General features: G+C 42.2%; 1 protein-coding gene across 2 annotated transcripts; it reads right to left on the bottom strand.

The window, feature by feature from the left end:
* Positions 1 to 702: 702 nt before the first annotated feature.
* Positions 703 to 27,307, bottom strand: LOC132901691 (myelin-associated glycoprotein-like). Of its 2 annotated transcripts, XM_060944250.1 has the most exons (9): positions 27,219 to 27,307; positions 26,717 to 26,784; positions 23,519 to 23,577; positions 22,997 to 23,371; positions 7,451 to 7,744; positions 6,589 to 6,688; positions 3,566 to 3,604; positions 1,326 to 1,358; positions 703 to 1,181 (listed from the first exon to the last, which is right to left on the bottom strand). In XM_060944250.1, exons 2-9 carry the CDS (start codon positions 26,728 to 26,730, stop codon positions 1,121 to 1,123), a joined length of 975 nt encoding a protein of 324 aa, XP_060800233.1. In that variant the 5' UTR covers positions 26,731 to 26,784; positions 27,219 to 27,307; the 3' UTR covers positions 703 to 1,120. The 2 variants fall into 2 exon arrangements, with proteins under 2 accessions (XP_060800233.1, XP_060800234.1); XM_060944251.1 differs by lacking the exons at positions 26,717 to 26,784; positions 27,219 to 27,307 and adding an exon at positions 25,700 to 25,763.
* Between the last annotated feature and the right edge of the window lie 194 nt (positions 27,308 to 27,501).

A 27,501-nucleotide genomic window follows, 5' to 3' on the forward strand; every position in this document is an offset into this window, starting at 1 on the left:
GCACTGTCGCCTCACAGCAAGAAGATCCGGGTTCGAGCCCCGTGGCCGGCGAGGGCCTTTCTGTGTGGAGTTTGCATGTTCTCCCCGTGTCCGCGTGGGTTTCTTCCGGGTGCTCCGGTTTCCCCCACAGTCCAAAGACATGCAGGTTAGGTTAACTGGTGACTCTAAATTGACCGTAGGTGTGAATGTGAGTGTGAATGGTTGTCTGTGTCTATGTGTCAGCCCTGTGATGACCTGGCGACTTGTCCAGGGTGTACCCCGCCTTTCGCCCGTAGTCAGCTGGGATAGGCTCCAGCTTGCCTGCGACCCTGTAGAACAGGATAAAGTGGCTAGAGATGATGAGATGAGATGAGAAAAAATTGATTAAATAAATAAATAAAAGAGCCAAAAAGTTTACTTTTCATTACTGAGGTTAAGGTCAGGGTTAGGTTGAGGTGCAGGCACAGCATTAATTAACTGCAATAATAATTATGTCAATGGAAGGTCCTCACAGTGATAGTGAAACAAACATGTGTGTGTGCGCGCATGCGTGCATGCATGTGTGCATGTCTTCATAAAGTGACAAACCTATCAGAACTTATTAACAGAAAAAAAGAAAAGCAGCCATGAAAGGCACATAAATAAATAAAGGGGGACGTTGGCTACAGGTACATGATGTCCAACCATGTCATTTCTGTGTCATTCAACCAAGGTAGAGGGTCATTCTTCATTTAAACTTTTATTAAACAAGTCTCTAAAAACTGCACATGATGAGATTCAAGTCAAGCTCTCATTCCCCAGTTGTGCATGAATAAAGTACATTACACTTTATTCAAATTAAAAGATTGAGTTTAAAAAAATTTCATGAGAGAAGAATAAAAGTAATAAGAGATAATACTTAACACAGTAATGTGTGTGTGTGTGTGTGTGTGTGTGTGTGTGTGTGTGTGTGTGTGTGTGTGTGTGTGAATCATATACATGTATTTAAATTGCATGCACTATTAAATCTAAGTGTTGGTTTTAAATCTATTCCTAGCCTTAAACCTAAAATGCCAAAAGCATTAAGCTTGCCCCTTAAAAATACAATTTTTTTCTGGTGAAGTGTATAAATAAAAACAGGCAACAGATGAGTCTGCTTAGATTAGTTCTGAGTGAGTCCGGCTGTGTTCCTCGTGTTTCTCAGCCATTCCACTGACCTGACCCTGTTAATTACAGGAGTAGAACAACCACATCAGTCATTACAGAAAGTGTAGGAAATGTATGTAACATTCATCACGGCATCTAAATACGATGATTTTACTGTCACTGGTATGGAAGAAGTAGTATACAAGTTAATGCATGCTTACCTGTGAGAAAATCTGGAGAGACGACTCCATGCCCTGTGTAGAAGGAAGAATCAGGTCTGTTATTTTTAGGATAATGAACCACACAGTAGTGTATAGTAGAATAGATAAATCTTTATTTCTGTAAAAAATGATTTGTTGTTTTAACTTAAAGAAGTTAGCACCCAGGCTGCCTTAAAATTCTGAGTTCATTGAAATTCATTTAGTAAATTAAATTGTTCGCCTCATTGTGTTAACTTACTATATTAATTTCAATGAACTCAAAATTTTAAGGTAGCCCGGGTACTAACTTTAAGTTAAAACACAAATCATTTTTACAGTGTAGAAAAATCATGAATGAAACTCCAATGCACTCAGTGGAAATAGATATTTTACAGATGTTTATCTAATTAACAATTAGTCTCTGTTAAACAAAGAATATATTTACAGAAGTAATATAGAAATATAGTTATTCTAGTAATTTGTCGCATTTATATTGTACAGTTAATGACAGATAACTAATGCTACTTACTACAAGCATTTATCCATATCTAAGTGTATATTGCTGGTATGTAATAGCTTCCCATCATTATGGAAAATATTACTGTTAGAATGAAGTGTAGCATAGACAGATAAGAACACATAATCCTATATGGGACAAAATGTCCTCAAAACATACACTTATTAATTACTAGTTATTTTATAGTGGCCATTTAAAGTTACCACATTCTTAGGAAAGAAATGTAAAGAATAAGTCCATTTTACATCAACAGTTGCTGTGTATTATATAAAACGTAAAATTGTGCACATAAAAATATATTCACTTGGATTTTATGAGTATAAACTTTGGAAAAAACAGATCGGCTCTGCATAAGCTTTTAGTAGACAATCTTATACAACTACTACATCCTGCATAGCTGTGAACATGACAGGAAATTAAAAAGCATGTGGCTATTTTCAGCACACTGAAAATAAGAAAAGTGAAATCTTCCAATGAATGCAAAGGTAACACTTTAAATTACAGTCCGCAAATCATAAGGTAAGTAGCTGTTATGACAGGGTAAGTACCTGTTAAATAAGGCATAAGGAAAACTATGTAAAAAGTATATGGTATTATTTTAAAAGTAAGTGGTATCTATTGGGGACGGCATGGTGGTGTAGTGGTTAGCACTGTCGCCTCACAACAAGAAGGTCCGAGTTTGAGCCCAGCGGCCGGCAAGGACCTTTCTGTGTGGAGTTTGCATGTTCTCCCCGTGGGTTTCCTCCGGGTGCTCCGGTTTCCCCCACAGTCCAAAGGCATGCAGGTTAGGCTAATTAGTGGCTCTAAATTGACCGTAGGTGTGAGTGTGAATGGTTGTCTATGTGTTAGCCCTGCGATAACCTGGCGACTTGTCCAGGGTGTACCCTGCCTTTCGTCCATAGTCAGCTGGGATAGGCTCCAGTTTGCCTGCGACCCTGTAGAACAGGATAAGCGGTTGGAGATAATGGATGGATGGTACCTATTGGGCAATTTACAAACATTTTACAAATAAGAAGCCTATAACTATGATTTCAAATTCATTGTACTTCTAAACATAATTTGAGGGGACTTAAAATTAATTAAGGGTATGGTAGTAGAAGTAAGTGGTTCTATAGTTTGAAAAAAAAAACTGATGCAATCAGTTGATATCAATTACTGGAGTCAATGGAGTTTATGTAAGCACATTTTTCATTGATATTTGCTGCCTGTAATGTTTCTGTATGATAAAAGGGTCTCTCTCACATGAATAATCACTCCACTGTTTACTCAGAGGCACTATTGTTTCACTGAAGAGCGGCACTGCGGCTATCGTCCAAGCAAGAGTTTTTCACTTATCAGTTTATCACCCTCCTGAAAAGGCTTAAGGTGAGTATTTTTGAGAATGTACTGTATATGTGAAATTATTTCTTATGAAGTTAATTTTTTGCCAGCTTAACAGATTTGAACTGAATATTTACCATGCCATATGGTTACTGTTATTATCTGTACATATCTGTACATATATAGTTTTCTTATGCCTTACTGAACAGGTAGTTACCCTGCAATAACAGGTAGTTACCCTGTAATTTGTGAGCTTTAATTAAAAGTGTTACCTTGAGATTCTTATCTAATGAAAATAAATGTATCCTTTTTTTCACCAGAGCCACTGTATCAGTGCCAGAGTAGCACTGAAGTTACAAACAACAAAAACTATTACCAGCTTATTTATTTGCTTAGCAAAACCACCAAATTATTAATTACTTACCCATTTGGATTTCTAGATTGGAGCTCTTGGATCTGACTCCTGATGGTGATGTAAAAGAAAAAGAAATAAGTCCATAAATTATGACAGCAACTAGGGCTAGATGTGTGTGTGTGTGTGTGTGTGTGTGTGGTGGACTGTATTGGACTAGTGTCCCATCCAGGGTGTATTGCCACCTCACACCAGTGTTCCCCAGATCAGCTCTGGACCCACCTTATCTCTGACACAGATAAATCAATTACTGAAGATGAATGAATGAGAGGGGCGGGACGGTGGTGTAGTGGTTAGCGCTGTCGCCTCACAGCAAGAAGGTCCGGGTTCGAGCCCCATGGCCGATGAGGGCCTTTCTGTGCCGAGTTTGCATGTTCTCCCCATGTCTGCGTGGGTTTCCTCCGGGTGCTCTGGTTTCTCCCACAGTCCAAAGACATGCAGGTTAGGTTAACTGGTGACTCTAAATTGACCGTAGGTGTGAATGTGAGTGTAAATGGTTGTCTGTGTCTCTGTGTCAGCCCTATGATGACCTGGCGACCCTGCCTTTCGCCCGTAGTCAGCTGGGATAGGCTCCAGCTTACCTGCGACCCTGTAGGACAGGTTAAAGTGGCTAGAGATAATGAGATGAGATGAGATGAATGAATGAATGAATGAATGAATGAATACCTAGCTTATATATAACCTTAAGATACATGAATTGCATAAACACAAGCATTGCAACATTAATGCATTAAATCTAGTCATTTTTTAGAAACATTTTTGTTATTTTTTTGAAATTCTCTTTACATCTGGATAGCAATGAATAAATCAAATGCTCTGACAAGAAAAAAAAATCCATATTCTGTGGCAGTCTGTGGCTGTAAAAAGCTCGTCCAATCATTTCATTTGGTTCAGATGAAAAGATTGGATGGCCTACCTGCCTGTCTACCAACCTACATGCCTACCAGTGTGACCTTTGCCTGTGTATTCATTGCACATAACTACAAGGTTCGGCAGACATATTGCAGAAACATTGCTAAAGTTAGCAAACTGGTTGACAGCAGTAAGTACTAACAGTACATTCATCGTTTGCATTCATTATGATAATGTTAGGTGTTTTCTTATTTGTCAATGAGACATGATGTAGTTGGATATGACAATGTGCTACTCTTCCCCCCCCACCCCACCCAACGCTCTTTCTCTCTCTAAATATATATATATATATATATATATATATATATATATATATATATACATACACACACACACACACACACAGTGGTATTTGAAAGTTTGTGAACACTTAAGAATTTTCTATATTTCTGCATAAATATGACCTAAAACATCATCAGATTTTCACACAAGTCCTAAAAGTAGATAAAGAGAACCCAGTTAAACAAATGAGACAAAAATATTATACTTGGTCATTTATTTATTGAGGAAAATGATCCAATATTACATATCTGTGAGTGGCAAAAGTATGTGAACCTCTAGGGTTAGCAGTTAATTTGAAGGTGAAATTAGAGTCCGGTGTTTTCAATCAATGGAATGACAATCAGGTGTGAGTGGGCACCGTTTTATTTAAAGAATAGGGATCTATCAAAGTCTGATCTTCACAACACATGTTTGTAGAAGTGTATCATGGCACAAACAAAGGAGATTTCTGAGGACCTCAGAAAAAGCGTTGTTGATGCTCATCAGGCTGGAAAAGGTTACAAAACCATCTCTAAAGAGTTTGGACTCCACCAATCCACAGTTACACAGATTGTGTACAAATGGAGGAAATTCAAGACCAGTGTTACCCTACCCAGAAGTGGTCGACCAACAAAGCTCACTCCAAGAGCAAGGCGTGTTATAGTCGGCAAGGTCACAAAGGACCCCAGGGTAACTTCTAAGCAACTGAAGGCCTCTCTCACATTGGCTAATGTTAATGTTCATGAGTCCACCATCAGGAGAACACTGAACAACAATGGTGTGCATGGCAGGGTTGCAAGGAGAAAGCCACTGCTCTCCAAAAAGAACATTGTTGCTTGTCTGCAGTTTGCTAAAGATCACGGGGACAAGCCAGAAGGCTATTGGAAAAATGTTTTGTGGACGGATGAGACCAAAATAGAACTTTTTGGTTTAAATGAGAAGCGTTATGTTTGGAGAAAGGAAAACGCTGCATTCCAGCATAAGAACCTTATCCCATCTGTGAAACATGGTGGTGGTAGTATCATGGCTTGGGCCTGTTTTGCTGCATCTGGGCCAGGACGGCTTGCCATCATTGATGGAACAATGAATTCTGAATTATACCAGCAAATTATAAAGGAAAATGTCAGGACATCTGTCCATGAACTGAATCTCAAGAGAAGGTGGGTCATGCAGCAAGACAACGACCCTAAGCACACAAGTCGTTCTACCAAAGAATGATTAAAGAAGAATAACGTGAATGTTTTGGAATGGCCAAGTCAAAGTCCTGACCTTAATCCAATCGAAATGTTGTGGAAGAACCGGAAGCGAGCAGTTCATGTGAGGAAACCCACCAACATTCCAGAGTTGAAGTTGTTCTGTACCGAGGAATGGGATAAAATTCCTCCAATTTGGTGTGCAGGACTGATCAACAGTTACCAGAAACGGTTAGTTGCAGTTATTGCTGCACAAGGGAGTCACACCAGATACTGAAAGCAAAGGTTCACATACTTTTGCCACTCACAGATATGTAATATTGGATCATTTTCCTCAATAAATAAATGACCAAGTATAATATTTTTGTCTCATTTGTTTAACTGGGTTCTCTTTATCTACTTTTACTGTAGGACTTGTGTGAAAATCTGATGATGTTTTAGGTCATATTTATGCAGAAATATAGAAAATTCTAAAAGATTCACAAACTTTCAAGCATCACTGTATATATCCATCCATCCATCCATTATCTGTAGCCACTGTTCTACAGGGTCTCAGGCAAGCTGGAGCCTATCCCAGCTGACTGTAGGCGAGAGGCAGGGTAAACCCTGGACAAGTCGCCAGGTTATCGCAGGGCTTATATATGAATCTTCAGCTTAATTCAGACTCACTTGTATCTCTTGGTCACAAAGAAACATGTTATTCCAAACACAACGATGGTTCCGAGCACAGCACACACAGGAATAATGATGTGAAGTGAATCTTCTTTACCTGAAAAAATACAGAGCTATTTAAAGGGAAAGAAATGTGGCTCTACTGTTCTATTTTTGCACATTTAAATACTTTGCATTTTCCTTAAGGGTACTGTGCATACGGCTCTAAAGGAAATATTTGTCTTTAATTATTTGTTTCAAATTATTTCCCTTTAATTCTATGACAATTTGCTAATGTTTATTATTTATTACTTCATTCAATTAATCTATCTTATATTATGCATTGATGAGTTATTCCTAGACTGCTTCTGAAGATGCTGTATTTCTCATTTCTAATGTTTTGGTACAATGTGTCATGGTTCATTATTTTAGATCTGGTATAATTTTCTGCCTGATGGAAAGAGTGTTTCTGGACCAGCAATTTGTGTTAAAACCGGAGTCCTAAAAACAGATATTTACAAGCTCAGATCAGAGATAAGGAGTAAAACCTCCAGCACAGAACAGACAGGATGGTGTGTGTGTGTGTGTGTGTGTGGCTTCAAAGGCCCACAGTAACTTTATCTTTGTTACAACTTTGGGGTGAAGAACTTTAGTATAAAGGGTGTTTTCGAAGTGTTTAGTGAGAGAGAAGGTTGGAAGAGAGAAGCCTGGAAGGAGGGAGAGTGTGAGCACTGAACAAGCACTCATAGGTCAGGATATGAACCTGAAGTTTCAATAAAACCTTCTTCTCGTCTCTAAGTTTGTGCCTGCTTGCATCTTATTTGAGGGGAAAAAAACATTTACTTCACAATCCAACAACACACAACCTAACTTGTCTTACGTTTTATGTATATCTTGCGAGAGACTTCAGATTTCAGTTCGCCATGGAAAGTGACAGTGCAGGTGATGTCTTTATGATCATCCTCCTTTGTGGCAATGATGGTCAGGAGGGACTCCACCTCCCAAACTCCATGGCCAAGCTTCTTATAGAACATTTTGTTTGTAGCACCTTGAAGACTCCATTTGATAGTTGGGTGGTGTGTGGGACAGGTGTGTCTGATAGAACACTTGAAGGTGGTAGGTGTTTTCTCTATGATGGATTCATCAAGCTCCAGGTTTGGTTTGTCAGGTTGAGCTGTATATGAAGTACAATGGCATAGTTGTTACTATTAACTAAAATTATCTCAATAACTTCAAAATTAAAATAAAACCCCAAATGAGAAAATGTTGGGATGGTATGGACAAGGCAAATAAAAAAAAGAAAGCAGTGATTTCTAAATTTACTTTAACTTGTGCTTCATTGCAGACAGTATGAACCCAAGATATTTCATGTTTTATCTGGTCAACTACATTTCATTTGTTAATATACATCAATTCCTGTGTTTCAGGCCTGCAACACATTCCAAAAAGAAGTTGGGACAGGGCAATTTAGGGCTCGTAATGAGGTAAAACAATTAAATAAGTTTTTAATTCAAAGCAGGTGACTGTAATCATGATTTGGTAGAAAATCAGTACACAGGGAAGACCTAGTCTTTCAGCAGCAAAGATGGGCTGAAGAGCTCCAGTTTGTCAACAAGTGCATGAGAAAATTATTGAAATGTTTAAAAATAATGTTCCTCAAAGAAAGACAGGAAGAGATTTAGATATTTCATCCTCTACGGTGCATAATATTATGAAACGATTCAAGGATTCTGGAAGAATTTTGGTGTGTAAAGGGCAAGGGTTCAAGCCTAAGCTGAACACCTGTGATCTCTGATCCCTCAGATGGCACTGCATCAAAAACCATCATTCATCTCTAACTGATATAACTACATGGGTTTGGAAATACTTTGGCAAACATTTGTTAAGTACAACAACCACAACATGTACAAATGCCAGTTAAAACTTTACTGTGCAAAAAGGAAAGCTTAATTTAACTGTGCCCACACAGCAAAATCCCCAGTGTTGAATTAACACCCTACTGTGTTTCTCTAGGTCCAATTGGACACAAATTAACTCTGAAAGTGTTAATTCAACACTGAGGAATTTGCTGTGCAGAAGCACTGTCGACTTCTCTGGGCTCAGAGGCATCTGGGATGGACCATTATACAGTGGAAATGTGTATTATGGTCAGATGAATCAGTACTCTAGGTCTTTTTTTGTAAGAAACGGACGCCATGTGCACCCGACGAAAGACAAAAAGGACCATCCAGACTGTTACAGCAAGAAGTCTAAAAGCCAGGGTCTGTCATGGTATGGGATTGTCTCAGTGCCCTTGGCAAAGGCAACTTATACTTCTGTGATGACAGCATTAACGCATGGTGAATTTTGAAAGTGAAAATGGTGCAACAGGACTGGGTCATTGTTGTAGCATTTTCACTTTCAAAATGATTCTCATATCACCACAAATCAGAAAAATTTGAGGTTGTAATATGAGGATCATTTCAAGAACAGAATAGGCTTAACATGTAGGCTAAGAAGAGAAGTTTCATTAAATTGTTTACATTAGGACTTGCTCATATTACATTTTATCAAAGCATAAACAAGTTGCAGAGGGTTCTGATACAGTCGGCTATCTCAAGGCTAATCTTCCCAAATGGATTCCATCACTGGTAGGTCTGGACATTGACATTGAGCGGGCACATCGGGTGTATGATGGCCGTGATGCTAACACCAACAAGCCATGCACCCTTATCTTCAGACTATTACAATGGCAGGACAGATCAGCCATACTCAAAGGTGCACGCAAAGTATATCCAGTGAAGTATGCCAACAACACAACTCCCAGCCCTCTGTCCGATGCGTCCGTCTGCAATGTAAAGGGGAGAGAAAAGTCAAGGGAGTGTAACAGTGGCCCCCCGCACAGTGCAGCCTTCACCTCAGAGAAAGCCCGCTGGCATTGCTCCATCCACTGGACCGGATCTGGTGCTCCCTTTTTAGTGAGATCAGTCAGCAGGCTGGTGACGTCCGAATAATTAGGTATAAACCTACGATAGTAGCCAGCCAGCCCCAGGAACTGTCTCACCCCCTTTTCGGTCTTGGGCCTCGGGCAGGCTGCAATCGCTGCTGTCTTATTAATTTGGGGACGCACCTGCCCATTGCCCAAGTGGAAGCCCAGATACCGTACTTCCACCCGCCCAATCGCACACTTCTTCGGGTTGGCTGCGAGACCTGCTCGCCTCAGTGACCCGAGGACGGCCCTCACGTGTTGCAGGTGCCGCGGCCAGTTGTTACTATAAATTATGATATCGTCCAAGTACGCGGCTGCATAGGTGGCGTGGGGGCGGAGGACCCTGTCCATAAGCCGCTGGAACGTAGTGGGCGCCCCAAACAACCCAAAAGGAAGTGTGACAAATTGGTGTAAGCCAAATGGTGTGGAAAAGGCCATTTTTTCTCGGGATAGTGGAGTCAAGGGGATCTGCCAATAACCCTTTGTCAAATAAAGTGTCGAATAAAAGCAAGCCGTGCCTAGTCGATCAAGCAACTCGTCAATACGAGGCATTGGGTATGCATCGAATGTAGACACCGCATTGACTTTTCTATAGTCCACACAGAACCGGACCGACCCGTCGGCCTTGGGAACCAAGACCACCGGGCTGCTCCAGTCACTGTGGGACTCCTCGACGATGCCCATTTCGAGCATGGCCTTGAGTTCTTCCCGAACCACCTTTTTCTTGTGTTCGGGCAGCCTGTAAGGGTGGCTGCGCTCTACCACCCCGGCGGGGGGGGGCGTCTCAATGTGGTGTTCTATGAGGCGGGTGTGGCCGGGCAGGGGCGAGAACACGTCCAAAAATTCGGTCTGCAACTGGGCAACCTCCGTGAGTTGGGTCAGGGAGAGGTGGTCTCCACAGGGGACCGGAGAGGTATGCGATGCCAATGTTCCCTTTGGGACCTCCGGCCCCAGCTCCGCCTTCTCCGGAACCACTGACACCAACGCCACGGGGACCTCCTCGTTCCAGAGTTTGAGCAGATTGAGGTGGTAAATCTGTAGCGCCCCGCCCCGTCCGTCCGCCTCACCTCATAGTCAACGTCTCCAACTTGCCGTGTGACCTCAAAGGGTCCTTGCCACCTGGCGATCAATTTGGAGCTCGATGTGGGCAACAGTACGAGTACTTTATCTCCTGGTGCGAACTCCCTAAGGCGCGTACCCCTGTCATACAGGCGGATTTGCCGTTCTTGGGTCTGCCGCAAATTCTCCCGTGTTAGGTGAGTGAGTGTGTGGAATTCTGCACGCAGGTCGATAACGTATTGAATTTCATTTTTACTCGGTGAAGGTCCCTCCTCCCAATTTTCCTGCAGTACATCTAGGATGCCGCGCAGCTTACGGCCATATAATAATTCAAACGGGGAGAACCCCGTGGAGGCTTGTGGGACCTCTCGCACTGCGAATAAGAGGGGTTCGAGCCATTTATCCCAATTGCGTGTGTCCTTGCTTACGAATTTTTTAATTATATTCTTGAGGGTGCGGTTGAACCATTCAACTAAACCGTCCATTTGTGGGTGATAAACGCTGGTGCGGATCGGCTTAATTCCCAGTAACCCATACAGTTTGCGCAGTGTGCGTGACATAAACGAAGTGCCTTGATCAGTCAGAATCTCTTTGGGGATTCCAACTCGGGAGATGATGTGGAAGAGCACTTCCGCAATACTACGTGCTGAGATATTGCGAAGAGGCACTGCTTCTGGGTATCGTGTTGCATAGTCCACCAGAACTAAAATAAAGCGATATCCTCGTGTTGACCGATCTAATGGCCTGACGAGATCCATCCCAATTCTTTCGAATGGGGTCTCGATTAATGGCAGAGGGCGCAAAGGCGCTTTTGGAATGGCTGCTGGATTTCCTAACTGGCATTCACGGCAAGCCATACACCACCTACGGACATCGCAGCGAATCCCTGGCCAATGGAATCAGGCCATTATTCAGGCTAGTGTCTTATCCTGCCCCAAGTGTCCAGCCATAGGATTAAAGTGAGCCGCCTGGAATACCAATTCCCAGCGGCTCTTTGGGATCAAAAGCTGCGTGATTGGCTCCTTAATCTGAGTGTCCTGCGTCACTCGGTATAATCTATCTTTTATCATGGAGAAATAGGGGAAGGATGGGGTGGCGTTTGGCTGGAGTGCTTGACCATCGATTACTCTCACTTGGTCAAACACATGCCGCAGAGTCTCGTCTCGCGACTGCTCTAACGGAAAATCCGCGAGGGATTCCCCGAGAGAAGGAGGAGGAGCCAGCGGCTCCTCACTCTGACGCGGAGATGACATAGACGGCTCTGTGACAGCTGCTCCCGCCAATGCTACACTGGGACCTCCCCCTGCTGAACTACGGCAGGACCCACTCTTCACTAAATGTGCCATTAACTCCCGAAATCCTGGCCAATCAGTCCCCAAAATTATCGAGTGGGTAAGGCGAGGATTAACCGCCGCCTTTACACTAAATTTCTCCCCTCAAAATAGAATGTGGACTGACACTAAAGGGTAGTTGTGAACATCTCCGTGCACACACAACACCTTCACCAATTGTGCTCTCTCCAATGCCTCGTCTTGCACCAGGCTTTGGTGGATTGAGGTCTGATTACAGCCGGAGTCCACCAAAGCCTTATACGTATCCCCTTGGACACTCACTGGTATGCAATACGCTCCGGCCTGATCGAGGGCGGTTCCTGGTGCATCAGGGATCTGGACCACCGCGCCCACCTCCATTGCCGAGCACTGATGCTGGAGGTGCCCCGGTTCCCCGCAGCGCCAGCAAACCGGCCCGGGCTCTCTCTCTGCACCAGGGCTCTGGGGCTCACTCACCTGAGGGGGGGGGGGGGGGGGGGGGAAGACAGACATGGAAGCTGGAAACAGGAGGGCACCGCGGGTGCGGCGGGCCGGCTGGGATGGAGCCGGCCCGCCGCCTCTGTGGTGGGGGAACGGGGCGAGGATGAGACACAGGAGGGGGGGTAGAGAGAGAGAGAGAGAGAGAGAGAGAGAGAAGAGGAGATCTGCGATCCTGCTGTGGGAACAGCCGCCAAATGATCCTCTGCCAACTCGATGGCCTGATCCAGCGACGCTGGACGATGGCACTGGACCCACTCCGCGGTTCCGTCAGGGAGTCGCATGATGAACTGTTCCAGTACCACCCGATCGACGATTCCCTTGGCTTCGCGGTTGTTAGCCCTCAGCCACCTCTGGCAGGCATCCCAGAGTTGCTGGCCAAACGCGAACGGCCAGCTGACCTCCTCTAGGCGTAGAGTGTGGAAGCGCTGGCGTTGTTGTTCAGAGGTGCACCCCACACGCTGGAGGACGGCCCGGTGCAGGTCTGCATAGACCAGCCGGCTGTCGGCGGGGAGCTGTAGCGTGGCCAGCCGCGCCTCACCCGTTAGCAGGGGGAGGAGGAGCGCCGCACACTGTTCCAGCAGTCAGCCCCAGGCCTCTGCTGCTTGCTCAAAGAGCACTAGGAAGGCCTCGGGGTCGTCGTGTGGGCCCATCTTCGTTAGGGGGAGGGCCCACGGCAGTGGAGGTGGTGGACCCCGCCGACGCGAGGAGGTACCAGAACGCCTGACAATCTTCCTGTTGCGCCAGCACCAGGGCCTCAAACCGTTGCGCTTGCTCCTTTCGGAGGGCGACCAGCGCCTGGTGCTGGCTCTGTTGAGCCATGGCGAGGGCGTGGATCAGGTCCGTGAAGGGGGAGGACTCCATGGGGCTGTTCTCCTCTGTGCTCCGGTCCCGGGTTTCGGCACCACTGTAGTATGTTGAGCGGGTGGGTGGAGCACAGAAGTACAGCAGGCCAGAACGGAGTTTCCCAAAAACTCTTTATTTGCAGCTTTTCAGCTTTTTAACAAACTCCCAGTCACACAGACACGCACACACACATCAGTCGTCTGGTTGGGGAGAGAGCTTCCTTCCTCTGTTCTCTCTCTCCTTATATAGGACGCGGTCACTGGGGAAGACACACAAACACAGATTAACCAACATCAGGTGCAGCGATTCTGCCACTTACCTTCCCTGACTCCGCCCTCCGGTCACAGACCGATGCTTGACCATGCCCCCGCTGCCACACATATCAAATGTCGAAAGTGAGACATTTTGAAATTTCATGCCAAATATTGGCTCATTTGAAATTTCATGACAGCAACACATCTCAAAAAAGTTGGGACAGGGGCAATAAGAGGCTGGAAAAGTTAAAGGTACAAAAAAGGAACAGCTGGAGGACCAAATTGCAACTCATTAGGTCAATTGGCAATAGGTCATTAACATGACTGGGTATAAAAAGAGCATCTTGAAGTGGCAGCGGCTCTCAGAAGTAAAGATGGGAAAAGGATCACCAATCCCCCTAATTCTGTGCCGACAAATAGTGGAGCAATATCAGAAAGGAGTTTGACAGTGTAAAATTGCAAAGAGTTTGAACATATCATCATCATCTACAGTGCATAATATCATCAAAAGATTCAGAGAATCTGGAAGAATCTCTGTGCGTAAGGGTCAAGGCCAGAAAACCATACTGGGTGCCCGTGATCTTCGGGCCCTTAGACGGCACTGCATCACATACAGGCATGCTTCTGTATTGGAAATCACAAAATGGGCTCAGGAATATTTCCAGAGAACATTATCTGTGAACACAATTCACCGTGCCATCCGCCGTTGCCAGCTAAAACTCTATAGTTCAAAGAAGCCGCCATATCTAAACATGATCCAGAAGCTCAGACGTCTTCTCTGGGCCAAGGCTCATTTAAAATGGACTGTGGCAAAGTGGAAAACTGCTCTGTGGTCAGACAAATCAAAATTTGAAGTTCTTTATGGAAATCAGGGATGCCGTGTCATTCGGACTAAAGAGGAGAAGGACGACCCAAGTTGTTATCAGCGCTCAGTTCAGAAGCCTGCATCTCTGATAGTATGGGGTTGCATTAGTGCATGTGGCATGGGCAGCTTACACATCTGGAAAGACACCATCAATGCTGAAAGGTACCGGTATATCCAGGTTCTAGAGCAACATATGTTCCCATCCAGACGATGTCTCTTTCAGGGAAGACCTTGCATTTTCCAACATGACAATGCCAAACCACATACTGCATCAATTACAGCATCATGGCTGCGTAGAAGAAGGGTCCAGGTACTGAACTGGCCAGCCTGCAGTCCAGATCTTTCACCCATAGAAAACATTTGGCGCATGATAAAACGGAAGATACGACAAAAAAGACCCAAGACAGTTGAGCAACTAGAATCCTACATTAGACAAGAATGGATTAACATTCCTATCCCTAAACTTGAGCAACTTGTCTCCTCAGTCCCCAGATGTTTACAGACTGTTGTAAAGAGAAAAGGGGATGTCTCACAGTGGTAAACATGGCCTTGTCCCAACTTTTTTGAGATTTGTTGTCGTCATGAAATTTAAAATCACCTGATTTTTCTCTTTAAATGATACATTTTCTCAGTTTAAACATTTGATATTTCATCTACAGTATGTTCTATTCTGAATAAAATATGGAATTTTTAAACTTCCACATCATTGCATTCCGTTTTATTTACAATTTGTACTTTGTCCCAAGTTTTTTGGAATCGGGGTTGTATATGCTAAGGCTCTTGCACTGCGCCTTGAAAGAGTCATTCACTCTTTAGTTAACACGGGCCAAACAGGTTTCATCCAGGGATGGTTCGCATCTGATAACATGAGAAGGCTGCTACATATCGTAGATGCTGCCGATAGCCACCAAAATCCATGTGCTGTATTTTCACTTGACGCGGAGAAAGCCTTTGACAGGCTAGAGTGGCAATACATGTGGGCAGTATTAAAACGTTTTGGGTTTGGGCATAAGTTTATTGCAATGATAAAAAAAATTGTAGCACTCACCCTGTACAAGTGTCCTAACAGGAGGCCTGATCTCTCCCCCATTTAAATTGCAATGTGGAACAAGACAGGGATGCCCTCTTTCCCCTCTCTTATTTTGTCTATCCCTGGAGCCCTTAGCACAAGGCATTAGACAATCCACAGCTTATCCTATGAGAATTGGTGATCAAAACCACATTATATCACTGTATGCAGATGACGTTATTTTGTTTTTAGACAATTTTGACACCTCCATTCACCCAATAATGAAAGAATTTGATTATTTTAGTGGCCTCTCAGGCTACAAAATAAATTGGTCAAAGTCCACCTTAATGCCTCTGAATAATAAAAGTATAAAAGCTCCTATCCCTGCATGTATTCAGGTCAAAAGCTCTTTTACCTATCTGGGCATTCAAATTCATAAAAACATACATAAGATAAACAGGGACAACTTCAACACTATGCTAACCAAGATAAAGTCTGACATTGAAAGATGGAAGAATTTAAAAACAACCATTCAAAGCAGAATTAATACAGTTAAAATGAACGTATTGTCACGTATCAATTTCCTTTTTGTCATGTTGCCACTCCCTCCCCCTCCAACTTATTTCAAAGACATACATTCTATGGTGTCCAAATTTATTTGGAATGATAGAAGGCCTAGGATTCGTTTGACAACATTACAGCGGCCAAAACTGCTTGGTGGTTTGGCAGTACCAAACTTTGAACATTATTATTGGTCATTCCAAATCAGGGCACTCAGCACATGGGTCAACCCAGTAGCTACCACTGCATGGAAAATTATTGAGTCTGCTAAGGTTGCACCACATGGGCTACAGGACATCTTGTTTACCAATATACGTACTAAAGCACTTAACAAATTCGGACCTATTATTGCTAATTCTGTACAGGTATGGAAGAGGGCAGAAAGATGGATGGGTGGCCCTTTTAAATTCTGTAAGAATACACCACTATGGCACAACTTTAATTTATTATGTGGTAACCAACCATTTATTCAATCCTCTTGGTCATCACTTGGAATAAACATGTTTGGTGATATATATGATGCTCAAGGTCTTTGCTCTATTCAGGACTTAAGGACACGCTTCTCTCTCCCAGCATCTTCTTACTTTGCTTACTTTCAGCTAAGATCAGCCTTAAAAGCATATGGTGTTCCCTGGGACTCTTCCCTTCCGTCTCATCCCATGTTAGAATGGATCTTGCCTATATTTGGTAGATCGTTTGTCTCTATAATATACAGCAAACTAACTGAACATAGTCTAAAGCCTCTGTCAATTGAATCTATTTGGAATAGGGAACTGGAAGAATTAGATGTGAATGTAGACTGGGATACTGTGTGGTCGAATTTAAGTTTAACCTCTAAGAATTTAGCTCATCAACTTATTCACTTTAAAACCATTCACAGAGCATACATCACACCCTATAAGAGATTCCAGATGAAACTACAGGCTTCGTATGACTGTCACATATGCAAGAACACCTCACCTGGAACGTTTTTGCACGTTTTGGAATTGTCCAATCATATCTAACCTTTGGACCCATGTAAATTCTGTGTTATCTGATGTACTTGACATCTCTTATATTATATTCCTAATCCTGGTTTCTGTCTCCTTAATGATACCTCTGACATCTCTCTAAAACAAATTCAATGTAAAATGTTATTTGCTGGGTTCACATCTGCAAAGAAAACAATTACAAAACACTGGTTTACTCCTGATATCTGTATGAAGTCATTCTGGATACAAAGCCTTCTTAGAATTGTTAATCTTGAATTTACTACTGCGAGACTGAATAAAGCCCAACCTGCTACCGTAGAAGCCTGGGAAAACTTCTCATCCGATATAATTTCTTGGATGACACGATAATGTACACTCACACACTAATCCTTTTTTATGTCTTTGCTTTTGCTTGTTTTGCTTTTGGTACTTCACTATTGCTGTACACAGTGCTATTTAATATGTCTGTGCCCCCCCGTTGAAAATCAATAAAATGTTGATCACAAAAAAAAGCATAAACAAGTTTTTAAATGAATAAGGCTACAACACTGAATTTTCTGGAGTGAACAAACTTGGGTTGAATAAGAGATAAAGTGAATCTCTCTATATATACACTGCCAGTCAAACAGTTTGTAGAGTTTCTTATATTTTATTACAGTTGACTCACTGTCTGCAAATAAATAAGGGAAAAAATTAAACAACTGTTCCATCACACCTTTAATAATGTGCTGTATTCAAAAACTTAATTATCCCCACTCAGATTGTATATATTGACATTGAAATTGTAAATTAGTGTTTTATTAAAGGCAAGGGGATGATGAACCATCATCTGTAGCCACTTATCCTGTCCTGCAGTGTTGCAGGCAAGTTGGACCCTATCCCAGCTGACTATGGGCGAGAGGCAGGGTACACCCTGGACAAGTCACCAGGTTATCGCAGCGCTAGCTAACACATAGACAGCCATTTATGCTCACATTCACACCTACGGTCAATTTAGAGCCACCACTTACTACCCTTTTTCAGCTCACTTCAGCTCGCTTCAGCCCGACAAGGCTCGCGTTTTGACTACCTTAGAGCAGCACGACTCAGCTCGCTTCAGCCCTGCTTAGCCCCCAAAACTCGCACGGTTTTGGAGTGGGGCTGAAGCGAGCCAAACCGAGCCGAGTGGGGCTAGGGGCATGAGCAGACACTCCCCTGTGCACTGATTGGTGAGGAGGAGTGTCCTCACATGCCCACACACGCCCCGCGAGCATGCTGGGATCTGTAAACACCATAAACCCGGAAGAAGAAGAATTACGAATTACGAGAATTTCTGAAGCCTTATGCGCCTCGCCTCATCTATACGCTCTTGCCAGTATCTGTTGGCGTTGTCGGTGACAACAAGCCACAGCACCAAGACCAGCAACACTAACGACTCCATGTCCTCCATGTTTATTGTTTACTATCCGGGTCGTGAGACTACCGCTTAAAAGATCACTGACGTCACTGTTTGCGCCGCCTAACGACATCACGTGACGTCCACCCACTTTCGCTAACTCCACCCAATGTGTCCACCCACTTCCAGCCAGCACGGTTCAGCGCAGTTGTAGTCGAAATGCAACTCCAACAGCCCCGCTCAGCTCGACTCAGCCCAACTCAGCACGGCACGGTTCAGCCCAACTCAGCCGCGTTGGTGGTGGAAAAGCGGCATTAGCCTAACCTGCATGCCTGTGGGGGAAACCGGAGCAAACATGGGGAGAGCATGCAAACTCCACACAGAAGGGCCCTCGCCAGCCACTGGGCTCGAACCCAGGACCTTCTTGCTGTGAGGCAACAGCACTAACCACTACACCACCGTGCCACCTGGGATGATGAACCTTTTACTCTATTGCCGCTTTTCCACTACCAACGCGGCGGAGTTGGGCTGAGCCGTGCCGTGCTGAGTTGGGCTGAGTCGAGCTGAGTGGGGCTGTTGGAGTTGCATTTCGACTACAACCGCACTGAACCGTGCTGGCTGGAAGTGGGTGGACACATTGGGTGGAGTTAGCGAAAGTGGGTGGACATCACATGATGTCGTTAGGCGGCGCAAACAGTGACATCAGTGATCTTTTAAGCGGTCGTCTCACGACCCGGATAGTAAACAATAAACATGGAGTCGTTAGTGTTGCTGGTCTTGGTGCTGTGGCTTGTTGTCACCAACAACGCCAACAGATACTGGCAAGAGCGTATAGATGAGGCGAGGCGCATAAGGCTTCAGAAATTCTCGTAATTCGTAATTCTTCTTCTTCCGGGTTTACGGTATTTACAGATCCCAGCGTGCTCGCGTGTGGGTGTGAGAGGACACTCCTCCTCACCAATCAGTGCACAGGGGAGTGTCTGCTCATGCCCCTAGCCCCACTCGGCTCGGTTTGGCTCGCTTCAGCCCTACTCCAAAACCGTGCGAGTTTTGGGGGCTGAGCAGGGCTGAAGCGAGCTGAGTCGTGCTGCTCTAAGGTAGTCGAAACGCGAGCCGTGTCGGGCTGAAGTGAGCTGAAGCGAGCTGAAGTGAGCTGAAAAAGGGTAGTGGAAAAGGGCCATAAATTTCTTTAGGATCACCCCTCCTCCACCCCCTTTCCAATTTTTTAACTCATAACTTACAGACATGTTAAGTGAACAATGAAAACCTAGACAAAATTCACAAGTCATCAAGACAATGGATTACTTTAAGTTTAATTTACGAAAACTTATAACAGGGTTCCTACAGATATTTTATGTTGAATTTACTACCTTTTTACTACCTTCACAATTTTTTTTACTACCACAGCGACAATTTGGATTTGGACATTTTCTCACAATTTAACCAGGTAATCTTTGAGTGTATGTGTTAGTCCAAGTGAATGTGCTACATATAAGTTAGTGACAACTCTACCCAAAGAGTTGGACTGATGAGACAAGATAGAAAGAAAATCTGAACGTACCGGTAGTGTAACTCTTTCCCTTTGGATGCATAATAGAACCTCCCATTGCTAGGGCTACACATGGAGTAATGCATATTTGCATAAAAGAAAACAAACTTCCACATATACAACCCCGATTCCAAAAAAGTTGGGACAAAGAACAAATTGTAAATAAAAATGGAATGCAATAATTTACAAATCTCAAAAACTGATATTGTATTCACAATAGAACATAGACAACATATCAAATGTAGAAAGTGAGACATTTTGAAATTTCATGCCAAATATTGGCTCATTTGAAATTTCATGATGGCAACACATCTCAAAAAAGTTGGGACAGGGGCAATAAGAGGCTAGAAAAGTTAAAGGTACAAAAAAGGAACAGCTGGAGGACCAAATTGCAACTCATTAGGTCAATTGGCAATAGGTCATTAACATGACTGGGTATAAAAAGAGCATCTTGGAGTGGCAGCGGCTCTCAGAAGTAAAGATGGGAAGAGGATCACCAATCCCCCTAATTCTGCGCCGACAAATAGTGGAGCAATATCAGAAAGGAGTTCGACAGTGTAAAATTGCAAAGAGTTTGAACATATCATCATCTACAGTGCATAATATCATCAAAAGATTCAGAGAAACTGGAAGAATCTCTGTGCGTAAGGGTCAAGGCCGGAAAACCATACTGGGTGCCCGTGGTCTTCGGGCCCTTAGACGGCACTGCATCACATACAGGCATGCTTCTGTATTGGAAATCATAAAATGGGCTCAGAAATATTTCCAGAGAACATTATCTGTGAACACAATTCACCGTGCCATCCGCTGTTGCCAGCTAAAACTCTATAGTTCAAAGAAGAAGCCATATCTAAACATGATCCAGAAGCACAGACGTCTTCTCTGGGCCAAGGCTCATTTAAAATGGACTCTGGCAAAGTGGAAAACTGTTCTGTGGTCAGACGAATCAAAATTTGAAGTTCTTTATGGAAATCAGGGACGCTGTGTCATTCGGACTAAAAAGGAGAAGGACGACCCAAGTTGTTATCAGCGCTCAGTTCAGAAGCCTGCATCTCTGATGGTATGGGGTTGCATTAGTGCGTGTGGCATGGGCAGCTTACACATCTGGAAAGACACCATCAGTGCTGAAAGGTATATCCAGGTTCTAGAGCAACATATGCTCCCATCCAGACGACGTCTCTTTCAGGGAAGACCTTGCATTTTCCAACATGACAATGCCAAACCACATACTGCATCAATTACAGCATCATGGCTGCGTAGAAGAAGGGTCCGGGTACTGAACTGGCCAGCCTGCAGTCCAGATCTTTCACCCATAGAAAACATTTGGCGCATCATAAAACAGGAGATACGACAAAAAAGACCTAAGACAGTTGAGCAACTAGAATCCTACATTAGACAAGAATGGGTTAACATTCCTATCCCTAAACTTGAGCAACTTGTCTCCTCAGTCCCCAGACGTTTACAGACTGTTGTAAAGAGAAAAGGGGATGTCTCACAGTGGTAAACATGGCCTTGTCCCAACTTTTTTGAGATGTGTTGTTGTCATGAAATTTAAAATCACCTAATTTTTCTCTTTAAATGATACATTTTCTCAGTTTAAACATTTGATATGTCATCTATGTTCTATTCTGAATAAAATATGGAATTTTGAAACTTCCACATCATTGCATTCCGTTTTTATTTACAATTTGTACTTTGTCCCAACTTTTTTGGAATCGAGGTTGTAATTTATAATTTTATTGAACTGTGAAACTGTGGCCCATAACCTCTTAACGGGTACACAGATTTGCACTAAACCCTGTGTGTCAACACTTCACATTAGGTACAAGATCTGATTACATTTTGTCGGCCAACACTTTCAAGATGGCCAACCTATTGTTTGTGGAATAATCTTTTGAACAGGTGAACAGATTTGCACAAAAAATCTTATGTGCTTAGGTACATCAACTCATTACATTTAGATCAGGTCAAATGGCAAACACGAACCCACACACACACACACACACACACACACACACACACAAAGCGCACCAGGCGCACGCACACATGGGTGCACACACACATGACAAAGACAAGACACCCTGAAGATACAAAACACACATAACCCAAGCCCTATTTTGGCAGTCTCTCAACACATTGCCAAGTTTGCTTAAGATAGTCATTTGCACCAGTCCTGTAGTCGTGAAGGCCCGTGGGCAGAGTCAACACCTTCCTCCCAGAGATCAGTGTTTTAGAGGGTTAATCTTAATCATTTGAACAGTTCAACAGATTTGCTCATCACATTTTGGATGCCTCAAATGGTGCACACACAACGCACCAGGCACACACACACACAACGCACCAGGCACACACACACACACAACGCATTACATGTGCCTCAGTTGTTTGACCTTTTCTTCGATCAACTTTTCAATGAACGCCTCTCGCCGATTGCCATCTACCGCCTTTAGCCAGCCTTTAAAATCAGGTTCCTCCAGCCAGAGGTCTGAAAATTTGCATTTCCCCATTGTTTAATTCTCGTGCAGATGTCGCTAGTCGGGTCAACAGATAGATTCGACTAGAGCCGTATAAACAAAGTCAGTCTCGTACTAAACAATCTCTGGTATAAATGTATACTGGATTCGACCGTTATTGGAATTCAATGCGCATGCGCCACCAACTCCTCACTGCGGTCCTCCTCGATACATAAAAATAAATTCGCCCAAATGTAGTAATTTATGGATATTATGGCATGCAGGTTAATTAAACGAATTAGAAAACACATAGGCCCAGTTGGATGGGGGTCAAAAAAATTTACTACCACGTCAGATTACGTTTACTACCTTTTACTACTTTTTACTGGCCATAATTTAGCCTATTTTAATTAACTACCTTTTACTACCTTTTAAAACCCCGCGGGAGCCCTGTATAAACTTGAGTTCAATACCCAAAACTTGTCATGACAATTGGAGTTAAAGTGAAGAAATACATTCACATAATTTAACAGGGTTATATTTTATACAGTGCATTAATACAGGATGTTCAAAAACTTTTGACTGGCAGTGTATACATTCCATGAATTTCAAAGATAAATTTCTATATGTGATTATTATTGAAATGCTTATTTCTGAGAACTCAACACGCAGAGAAAAATGATAAAAATGTCAATATCAAAAACTCACATTTCATCTCCATGTTCACACAGTTCTCCACAAAAGAGTATTTATCTTGACCTTCGAGTTCAGTTCTGAAACAGAACGGGCCATTGTCGTGGTCTTTCACATCATTTATCTCCAACGAGCAGTTTCTGTCACCCAGTCGACCAATTAGCTTTGTGCGATCCTTGAAGCTATCTAGAATCTTGAGAGGATCTTCATCAAAGATGCGAGCATCTCTGTTGTCCCTTTTGTGCCAGATTCCCCTTATCCGAGAGGTAGGAAGCTGATCGCCAGGGTAATTAAACTTACAGGAAAGCACGACACAAGATGAGACAAGCGCCTCCATTTTAGGGTCAACTTCTACCTTCCACACATCCGAAAAAACAGAGGCACAGATCACTGTGGAAAACAATCAAAATATCCGTGAGCTGAGACTTAGGTTTTTGTTAGTGAGTTAGTTTGTTTTTGCTTGCAATATCCAGGTATATTTAATAAAAGTAAAATAAATTGAAACATCAGGTAACCCAAGAAAATGTTATTCTCTACCCTGAAGACAAATCCAGATGAACAGTATTTTTGACTGTAGATCCATGCTGCACCTCAAACTGTAAAGAAAAAAAAAATCAATACATATCTGCTGTCAGTAATAAATTTGAAACAAAATATTAAATAAAACATATATTTTACTACATAGTGTGTGTTATATATATCACCATTCCTCAACGGATTTTCACCAAATTTGGCAAGTAGGTCTGGGGATGACCCGGAATTTTGCAGATATATGCAAAATTCATGTACGGGCCCCAGGGAGGTCCCAACATCCACCCAACCCCTCCTTCGACGCCTTTCACATTACATTTATCAACACAAACTCTCGACAGATCTTCACTAAACTTGGCATGTAGGTACAGGAGATAGCCACAATTTGGCAGAACTCAGAAATTCCATATTTGATCCCTGGGGGTCCCCAGTGGGCCCCTGGGTGGTGGATGTTTGGATTTTTGTTTGTCTTGGGTTAACATCACCATTTTTTGACAAATCTTCACCAAATTTGACATGGAAGTCTGAGGGCAAACCCCCCAGAACCCGGGCAACACCTGGGTAACCTGCTAGTATAATATATATAACTACTATACAAGACTCAGGCTTGTAGTACTCGAGTCCAGGACTAGGACTCGAGTCCAACTCATGCCCTGATTTTAAGGACTCATGCAGAAACCAAAAGAGATACTTCAACTATTGACACTTCATGTTCTCAATCCCACAAAAATGCATGACGTAAGGAATAAGCCATGATGGACCACTTGTATATGCTTTGCCAATATTGGTTATATTTAGTAAATCACTCATCATTCTCTGTTTATTTCTTTCTTTTTTGAATAAAACACTGAAAAAAGACTACACAGCACTAACTTTCAAGACTCTTTCCACTGATGTTCTATAATCATCTCTAATAGAAGCAGAAAAGTAACAGAAAACTTCACTATAATCAATGAATATATGTTTTTCTTTGTTAAACAACAACATCCTTTTAAAAATCTGTTTGTTATGAGCCGTAGACTATGTGGATCATCTGCCATACAAGTCCTTGTGGATAAGCTGTTACTATAGAAACAGGAACCTAGTAAAATGAGCACATTAATATCAGTTTATCATTTATGATAGAGCTGGAACTACTGTCAGAGTCATGTTGTTGTAGAAAATTAATCAATACTTTCTGATTTGAGAATTCAACAGCACTATAGTACTTAACAATTATTCGCAGAAGGCGAGGTGAATATCAGTGAATAATAACCGAGATGAAGTCGAGGTTATTATTCATTGATATTCACTGAGCCTGAGGTGTTTTAGTATAAAAACTCTGTACTGAGGACTTCTGAGGATTTTGAGCTAAAGGGGTCCCTGGCTGCGAACAGTCTGAAATCCCTGGCCAACACAGCTTAGTGAAATTTGAGGAAATTTGAAGTGGTGTGTGAGGAAATAGACTTTAGTTAAGCTGTAGGAAATTTGGTGAAATGTTGCCAGAACAATAATTATTTCATCTGACACTATGATGAAAGAGTGCTGATCGATGAATTCAAAATGCACCATTAATGATGTAAATTTTATCACAACGATAATGAAAATATTCACAAATTACATAGAAATGGTCCAGTTCTATTTTATTTGTGTAGTATCTGTCAAATTGCATTGATACATGAATTGAACCTTAAAATATGTGTCTTCAAACAACAACAAGTGAAATTCAAAGAAAACTATTTGGTGGTTTCTGTGTACTGCAGGAAACACCTACTGTTTCCTTTAACCCAAACTCATTTATAGAAAAACTGCTGTCAACTATATTTGGACATGGCTTTCTTTCAATATGCTTTAACCATTCATAGCATTTTATGACAGCCTTGAACAATTACAACACTTTCTTTACTGTAACTGTGGCTGCAAAATTAAAGTCTGCTTACTAAAGAAAATGTGTTTACAAATCAAACTGGATTCAGATACACTCAAATGTTGTCCTCTTTAACTGTGTATTACATTTATAGCTTTGGAAATAAAATATGATTGTGAACCGAAAATGTTATATAAATAAATGATACGATTTAATTTATATCTTCCTATAAGTAAAAGTTTTGCATACACATAAAAAGTACTGTAAAATTGCAGGAATATGAATATTGTTTGGAAAGAAATATTATTAAAATTTTGTAAATAGAAGGAAAAACAACTTACGTTTTGGATGCTGAATGGAGAAAACTATTTTGTATCTCTTGAGTGACAGACTGGTGCTGCTCTACAAATATATTAACTCCTTTGAGAGGAAAAGGAGGTGCAAAAAAAAAAGTCCTCCCCACAAAGTTGTGTGTGTGCATTTTTAAAACTGAAGTGTGCACTCTTTCGGAAAACCAGAAGAGATGAGCTTATGCTGCTTCAAATATGTCACTCCTTACAGTGGCATTCCTCACTTTTACATTTACAGCTGTACACAGTACAAATACAGTACGGTGAGTGACAAATTAAAAGAAACCTGAACATAAAGTACCATAGTAGGGTCTTGGGTCACCATGAGCTGTCAGAAGAGATTTAGTGCACCTTGGCATCATTCATTCATTCATTCATTCATTCAGTTTCTATACTGTTTACCCATTGCCAGTCACTACTGAACTGGAGCCAATCCCAGCTGACATTGGGCGAGAGGTGGGGTGTGTATCGGGGCATTTAGAAGTGAGGGGGACAAATTGTTCAGAGGTCTATTGAGTAAGTTATCATCCTCTCGCATTCAATTGCACCTCTCCTTAGCAGCTAAAGAACCGCATAACCACAAACAGCACAGCACCAGGGAACCGACTTTAGTTCTTTAAAATGATATACTATCAAAATCTAAAGTCAAAATCTAAAATCTAAAGCTGCCAAACTCTGGTTGAGTTGACATAGAATGACAGCCAGATAATTAAGTGCCAAATGACAACACTGAACACCAAAAGTTCTGTAAAACACCATTCCTGTTTAAAATGATCAGCACCAAAATTGAGTGGAAGTGACAAGGTAACAGGCTAACAAGCCACATAATTTATTTTAATGTCAAGAAGTGACAAGTGAAAGTGACACAACAATAAACATATCAACATTAAGAACAATTTCTCCTACAATTTCTCCTGGAATAATATAGATAGTAAATGTGCAAAGTAAAATTTATAAATAGAATTAAGAATAGTAGTAGTGACATAGCTAGTTATATTCTCTTCTCACCTGTGACCCTGCATAATCGTCCCTGTTGGCCTCTGGTCCACTGTCTCCTCTCTCTCACCCTGCTCTTTCTATTGCGGCAATAAAGATTAAAAAATATGTGGAAAGCAACATTTTGAAATAGAATTAGGAATACAGTAATAATAATCAGCAAATTCATGTACTTTAAACTTTAACTACCACAAAAATAAATTAAATCTTTACAAAAAATAACAGTCAAAGGAACACAAATACATTTATATTCTTATTTTCTACACAGAGGTGAGTAATCTTAGAGTAGCCAAAATAGTAACGTTACTCAAGTAAAAGTAAAACATATTTTGCAACAAAACAACTCTTAAGAGTACAATTTATCCAAAAAGTTACTCAAGTAAATGTAACGGAGTAAATGTAACTAGTTACTGCCGCCTCTAAGTTAGCTAGCTAGCTTAACTAACCAAATTGACATCTATTTGTCATCTTTTAGCTAAACATTATCTACATTCAACAGCATTACTCAACTTACACGGTTTGTTTGGAGGAAAAAAAAAACTGTCTAAAGTCTTTAGTCTCTTGGCTGGTTTGCTGAACATAGAGAAGCGCTGCCCAGATCTGAATTACACCAAAGACACCCATACAATATTTTCTAAAGCGTCTCTGATCACACACGACAGCGGGGTTTGTTTGCTGCTTAGCGCCGCCTGCTCATGATGCGTTTAGAGGCAGCTCGGAAAAACGAGTTTCCACATGTTAGAAATGAATTGAGTGGTTGTAATGGCTGTAAAAAAAAGTGTGGGGGACAGAGGGCA

Source organism: Neoarius graeffei, chromosome 17 (genome assembly GCF_027579695.1).
Source record: "Neoarius graeffei isolate fNeoGra1 chromosome 17, fNeoGra1.pri, whole genome shotgun sequence".
Classification (NCBI taxonomy): Eukaryota; Metazoa; Chordata; class Actinopteri; order Siluriformes; family Ariidae; genus Neoarius; species Neoarius graeffei.